Genomic DNA, 7595 nt, shown 5'->3' on the forward strand with positions numbered 1-7595 from the left:
TGTAAAGAGACTCCATCTCATCCTGCATAGCAGCTTCCCATTCTTGATGCTCTACACTGTGTATAGCTTCAAAATAGGTATTAGAAATACCTTCTTCAACAACTGGTAATGCATAAGATATAAAATCATTTATCCAACCAGGTTTCCTGATTGATCTTCTCGGTTTGCTGGTTGCTATGGTCTCAGTGACCGTAGCTTCTGTATCTTCCACTGCTTCATGTTCCTCTTCATAAACATCGTCACTATCATTTGGAACTTCAGTAGTTACCTCCCTTGTAGACGTCACGCCTTCCGAAGTAGTCATAACAGATACATACTTAGCTGGAATTAGTGGAGTTGCATCAATCTCCACCTGCTGCAAAGGCTCACTAGTATTGGTGCTTCTGTTCTCCACCTGCTGAGAACCCCAAGACTTTACCATAGACGCTTCATCAAATGTAACATCTCTACTCATGACTATCTTCTTCTCTATTGGATTCCAAATTTTGAACCCTTTCACTTCTTTCTTCACACCCATAAAGATCCCTTTAACAGCACGGCTATCAAGCTTGTTTTAACTAACATGATACTAAGCAGGGCAACCAAAGATATGAATTGAGTCATAGTCATAAGTTGGTTTACCATACCACTTATCCATCGGAGTTTTACCTTCTAATGCAGCTGATGGCAACCTATTAATGAGGAAGCACGCATATGTAACTGCCTCAGCCCAAAACGCTTTACCTAATCCAGCATTAGATAACATACATCGTACCTTCTCCAGCAAAGTACGACTCATGCGTTCAGCTACCCCATTTTGTTGCGGTGTCTTCTTAACTGTGAAATGCCTCTGTATTCCCTCATCCTGACATACTTGCAAGAATGGATCACTTTTGTACTCTCTACCATTGTCCGAACGTAGTACCTTGATCTTTCTACCAGTTTGAGTCTCGATTGCCTTTTCCACTTCACAAAGACTTCTAAGACTTCATCCTTATGCCTCATGGTGTACACCCATACTCACCTAGAATAATCATCAATGAAAGACACGAACCAATGTTTCCCTCCCAATGATGCATTCTTGGAGGGACCCCAAACATCTGAGTGAACATAATCAAGAACTCCACTAGTGTTGTGGATTGCTGTGCCAAAGCTTGTTCTTGTTTTCTTGCCTTTCACACAATGTTCACAAAACTCTAATTTGCAGGCAATAACACCTTTCAATAAATCTTGACGAATTAAAGAGTGTAACGACTTATCACCTGGATGTGCAAGTTGCATATGCCATAACTTCGTGGTCTCCATCGCTGCAGTCTCGATGTGTTCAGAAATTGACACATCTCCTGTTATTGTACTCCCAGTTAAGTAGTACAAGTTATGATGCCTTGTGCCCTTCATGATTACCAACGATCCAGAGATTATCTTTAGAATGCCATTTTCAGCGACTAACTTGTAGCCCTTAGCTTCCAAATTTCCGAGCGAAATCAGATTCTTCTTCACAGCAGGTACGAACCTTACTTCCTTCAGTTCCCGAACCATACCCTCATGCATCTTGATTCGAACACTACCAATCCCGATCACCCTGCAGGTATGATTATTCCCCATACGTACTTCTCCATCAAACTTCTCGAAGCTTGAGAACCAGTCCCGATGAGGACATATGTGATAAGTAGCACCAGAATCTAGTACCCATGTAACGTCAGTTACGACACAAGCTGATGATGTCACAGTCAGTGAGAAATCCGAAGCTACATCTGAATCATCACTTGCCTTAGCAATGTTCACCTCGGTCTTGTTGTTATCTCCTTCTCTATCTTTACTCTTGGTACAATCCTTAGCCCAATGGCCAAAGTCATGACACCATGCACATTCATCCTTCTGCAGACGCGCTCTTGACTTTGAACGCCCTTTCACTTTGCCACGATCACCATTCTTCTTTCTCATGTATGTTGAACGACCTCTTGCAAGAAGCAAGTCACTGTTAGATTCACTTGACAGGTCTTCACGGTCCATCTTCCGGAACTCCTCACTACGCAATGCTGTAGTGACCTCAGCGTATGTCATCTTATCCTTGCCATGCATTAAAGCCTTAATCACGGGTTCATACCTTTCAGGAAGAGAGTTTATCAGACACAAAGCTTGTTCCTCGTCGTTGATCTTCTCATCATAGTTAACTAACTCAGCAAGAAGTTTATTATATGAATCCAGGTGCTCTGTTAGAGTTGCACCTTTCTTCATGTTACAGCGATACAAATTTCTCTTAAGATGTATCCTATTAGCCACGTTCTTCACAAGGTACTCCTTCTCTAGCTTTTCCCAGAGATCCTTAGCTGAAGTCTCGTGCTGATAATTAACTCTTACGGATGTTGCTAAACGCCCACGAATCGAACCCAGACATAATTTATTCATCTTGTTCCACTGCTTGTCAGACATCTCCGCTGGCCGACCTTCTAGAGATTCTTCTAGGTCAAGATGAACAAGAGCATCCATTACGTCTGTTCTCCATAAACCAAAGTTATTGGTTCCGGTGAAATTTTCAACCTTCAGTTGTGATCTATGAGAATGCAGTATTTCTTCTTTTGTTTCTTTATCTTTACTTGTGGACTCCGAATGTTCTCCTAAAGGATCTTTCGGATCAACTGGATCTTTCCCGTCAACCATTGTTCACAAACAACCAAATATAGATAAAAAAACTAAACTTTGAGATCAGAATTACCTCAAACAACTTCAGAAAAAAATACTCCCGCTGCAATATTATGAATACCGAAAATTCCAAGAACCTAACCCGAGCTCTTGATGCCAATTGTTGCGCTAAAACCCTGCGGAAGCGATTTGCACAGCTACATAATGGTACTCCAAATATTGCAAAGAACACAAACTAAAGAAGATAAAAGAGACAAGAATTTAACGAGGTTGAATCCTCGGGAAAAACAAGAGATTTATATATTATCGTTTGGGAGAAAACATATGAACCCTAAGAGAGAAAGAAGATTTTTTTGGTGTGTCTTTCTAGATTGTCTACTAGGCTATTTATATACACATAGGTAGGGATTAGGGTTCCATAACTTAGCTAATAAGTTCCTAGTCTTTAGGATCAAGAAAGCTAATTAAGAGTTATCTTAACTCTTAATCCTAATCTAACTTGGTGACCGACTAAAATTTGGTTTATCCCAAATTAGTCTCACCCACTTGGAGAGTTTTAGTTTCTCCAAACTCTTATACATATCGAACAAATCTCAATCTATTACTCTCTTCTCTCTCAACTACATTCACAAACAACAACACAATCCCTCGGTATGGTTACCGTAATATTACAGTAGGAGCAAACCCGGATACTATTTACGGATCATTACACTGTCGAGAGGATATAGCACCAGCTATATGTTCAGAATGTGCTCAACTTGCAACCGAAACAATTGTGCAAGATTCGGGGTGTGCGAATAAAAAAACAACAATTATGTTCTACAATGGATGTGTTTTGAGGTATTCAAATGAGAATTACTTCTCAAGGTTGAGTGAACAACCATCCATTAATTTATTGGGTGGAGTTAAAAGCAAAGTAAACCAAAGTCAATTTATAGACATAGTAACTGGATTACTAGATGATTTAGTGGTGGAAGCTGTAACTAATAGTTCCATTAGTCCTTCTTTATATGCTACGCGTTCAGCAAATTACACGAGGTTTGATGATGTTTATGCAATGGTTCAGTGTACACCAGATTTGACACCGAGTTTATGCAATAGATGTCTTAGATCAGCTGTTGGGAGATTATCAACATGTTGTTCTGAAGTACAAGGGGCAAGAGTTCTTTTTCCAAGCCGTACTTTCAGATTTGAGTATGCGCCTTTTCACGGGAATTATATGCATGCAACTCCAACTATTGGAGCATCACCTCCGATTCTTCAACCCCCGTCAAATACAACTAATAACTGTAAGTACTACAAGTACTATAAGTCAACTATTAGTTAGCTTGTTTTTCAAGTTGTGCTTAGAAGAAAAGTTTTTTCAAATTGGGGATTTACTTCTTAACAACCGTGTAGCGAATCGGACGGATTTATCAAAGGTTTTTAATTAGCATCGCCGTCCCATTATTGGTGATTGCACTACTACTATCCTCCATTGCTGTTTGGTGGTTCTGTTTCGACAAGAGAAAGAGGATGGATCGCAACAATTACCATGGTATGTATCTTCGAAGCTCATCTATTACGTTTTCTCCAAACATTTTCTGATCAATTCGTTATTACCTTGGCAATTCCCCAACAGATATGGACCAAGATATTCAAAGTGCAGAATCATTGCAGTTCAATTTCAATATGATAAGTGATGCAACTAATAACTTCGCTGAGGCTAATAAGCTTGGAGAAGGTGGATTTGGCCCTGTTTATAAGGTATACATATGTGCTGAAATTCGTTTCTCAACTCATTTAGAATGCAAAAATTGTGCTGAGTTCTAGCTTGTTGGCATTTTCACTTCTTTAGGGTACACTAAGTGATGGACAAGAAATAGCTGTGAAAAGACTTTCCAAAAGTTCAGGTCAAGGTGATCAGGAGTTTAAGAATGAAGTGTTATTATTAGCTAAACTTCAACACAGGAATCTTGCAAGACTATTAGGTTTTTGTTTACATGAACAAGAGAAACTACTCGTGTACGAGTTGATGAACGCCAGTCTTGATCATTTCATATTCGGTATGTGCACCTGCAATTTCTTTTTTATTGGTAAAAATGTACTGTGTACAAGTTCAATTATTGGATATGAATGTATGTAGATACTGTGAATGGACGTATATTCTGGACTGGGAAATACGATACAAGATTGTTGGAGCAATTGCTAGAGGCCTCCTTTATCTTCATGAGGATTCTCGAGTCAGGATTATTCATCGAGATCTCAAAGCTAGCAATATATTATTAGCGGAAAATATGACTCCAAAAATTTCAGATTTTGGCTTGGCCAGGCTCTTTGTGGTAGATCAAACTCAAGCTAACACCATCAGAATAGCAGGGACACTGTAAGTAAATATCTGAAACTACTTCACATAAATAATAGACAAATTCTGAGATAAGCTGTGGAATTCTTATTCAATGCATTTGATATTTCAGTGGATATATGGCTCCAGAATATGCATTACATGGACGTTTCTCTGTAAAATCAGACGTTTTCAGTTTTGGTGTCTTGGTTCTGGAGATTCTCAGCGGAAAGAAGAACACTTCGTTTTATGAATCCATAGCAGGTGGTGCACAAGATCTTCTGACTTATGTGAGTGTTTTTCTTCCTTTAATGCAAACTGTTTTGTTTTTCTTTCTTAAACCAATGAGGATTGCATTTTTGTTTTACAGGCATGGAGACATTGGCAAGATGGTTCAGCCATGGAACTATTAGATCCAAGTTTAAACGAGAATTGTTCCACATTGCCCTACTATTTGTTCAAGACAGTATTGCAGATAGACCGACAATGGACTCGGTTATTCTAATGCTTAGTAGCAACTCAATGACTCTCCAGTTACCTACACGGCCAGCATATTTTGTTTCAGATCAAGCAGTAGAAGAGGTATGGAGTGTAAATGGAGTATCCGTCAGTATATTGGATCCTCGTTGAAATTAACAAACAAGAATTCTTCTTGTATGTATGTTGTTTGAACATCAATCTCTTCCTCTCATCCCAAGAAAATATCTAAAAAAAAATCAAAAAAAAAAATGCACCAGCCGGGAATCGAACCCGGGTCTGTACCGTGGCAGGGTACTATTCTACCACTAGACCACTGGTGCTTGTTGTTCTGACCTTTCCCAAAATTAAAACTAATACCATTTATAACAATGAGAAACATGAGAACACTTCGGCACTTGGGCGGGAGAGACGAACAATTTGAGGAAACAGTGGTGGGATCGATGTGATATTCATCTCAAGTTTTCTTTTTAGGTTGTATATACCTCATGAATTCAACTGTTCAAAAGCCGAATCACTAGGCTAGGAAGGCAAACTTTCCTTCACCATGAGTTTGACTTGGACTGTCATTTTATCATACGTTCAAAATTTAGTGTTTATGGGGCGTGCTTGGAAAAAAAAGAAGAAGGAACGTCCTAGCTAGTTCGAGTTGACTTCCATATCAACTGGTAGCCTCAGACCCACTGTTACCAAATGTCATGAGCATCTATTGTTTAAGAATTCTTTCCGTCCCCAATGTGTGTGGACATTTGCTGTTTGCAGAAAAACACTGCTAAATTATATCGTATCCGCTTGCTTATTGTCTACGTTGTGATAGAATATCTATTACAAGTTTGGAGCCTATGTTTGGGGAAACTGAGAGTAGGGTGAAGAAAAATTGCTTGGGGAATCTGCAGCCTATGTTTCGTCATATAGGAATTTTCTAGTAGAAATTTTTGAATCTGTTTGTATATGCTTTCCAGACTTTGAACTGTTACAATCTAAAATCATACCATATATACAATCGAATTCAGGATACTCTTATTTCTCGACCGTAATGGAAGTATGGTTATTAAAAGCTAAAAGTTCATAGATAATGTAGATAGATAGATGAACTACTAAATGGGGAGTGTTACTCGGTACAAAGTTTATGTTAGAATAAAAGGCAACTCTCCATGATACTCAGCAAGAAGACTGTCCAACGCATCCCGGAATTCATCAGGTGTAAGCGTCTATTCCGTCCCAGGGCTCCGCACCATCTTTGCCGGGATATCAGCTGGCATATTCCATCACCTCTCTTAAAGGCCTTGACAAATAAAGCTCTCACGTTAAACAGTTATGAAACCCTCGTTTTTTGTTGGCCAAAATAGGCCTTTTCTAATGTAGAAGCCATGGTGCTGACACTTGGCATAACTTTAAAATTGTGTTACACTTTGTTTAAATCAACTATTTAACCGTTCGATAGTAACGTCGTCTACGAAAAAGTAGGTAGACAACATTTCTGTCAGAGTTATAGCCTAAATTATTTAATTACACCATATTTACACCAATACTTAACTGTATCTTAGTAAAGGTGGATAATACTTCCATTGAAGCCTAACCTTGCACAGAACGACATCTATATCCGCCTGTCGTCCATTTTATTCCTTGGTTTCCCCATATAACTGTGTTTCCTTATTAATATGTCTTTCTTAGTGTTAACACGGTGAAAGATGTTTTAGCGTAACCATCTCCTTCGTGCTTTCCCAATCATGATAGTTCTCTGAGTTTCTCCTATTCGCAACTTTTCCTAAATACAAAAAATAAAGGTGTTTCCTAGATTTGCTGTGCGAGCTCTGTCCAGAATACTTGACATCTAGGGACTGGAATCTGAGAAGATTTTCTGTTCAAGACAAACCTGGAACCAGGGTTTCGTTCTTTTTGTTAAGACAGTGAGATTCTATCGACATAGATCTTCAATTGGTGTTTACACAGTGAGATTCTACCAAGGTTTTTACAATGGGTTCTTCAATCCCCATCTTCCTTCTTCTTCAATTTCATTTCCAAGTAAGTTTTTTTTATTCTACTTCAAGTTCAGTTCGTGTGATTTTCTCTGGTTTCGGAGTGAGACTCAATGCATTCAGTTTGATCTACCCAATGCATTCATAAGTTCTGTTTTTTTTTTTTTTTTTTTTTTTTTTTTTTTTTTTTTTTT

The 7595-nt window shown here is 38.7% G+C and overlaps 1 protein-coding gene and 1 non-coding gene across 2 annotated transcripts; one reads left to right on the forward strand and one right to left on the reverse strand.

The window, feature by feature from the left end:
* Nucleotides 1–3436: 3436 nt before the first annotated feature.
* LOC113290623 (cysteine-rich receptor-like protein kinase 10) lies at nucleotides 3437–5450 on the forward strand. The gene is made up of 6 exons (XM_026540229.1): nucleotides 3437–3911; nucleotides 4244–4368; nucleotides 4460–4667; nucleotides 4720–4987; nucleotides 5079–5235; nucleotides 5316–5450. The coding sequence occupies exons 1-6, from the start codon at nucleotides 3437–3439 to the stop codon at nucleotides 5448–5450; spliced, it is 1368 nt and encodes a 455-aa protein (XP_026396014.1).
* Nucleotides 5451–5674: 224 nt separating this feature from the next.
* TRNAG-GCC lies at nucleotides 5675–5745 on the reverse strand. The gene has a single exon. It is a non-coding gene; the product is annotated as a tRNA-Gly (tRNA).
* Nucleotides 5746–7595: the final 1850 nt, after the last annotated feature.

Source organism: Papaver somniferum, chromosome 1 (genome assembly GCF_003573695.1).
Source record: "Papaver somniferum cultivar HN1 chromosome 1, ASM357369v1, whole genome shotgun sequence".
NCBI lineage: Eukaryota > Viridiplantae > Streptophyta > Magnoliopsida > Ranunculales > Papaveraceae > Papaver > Papaver somniferum.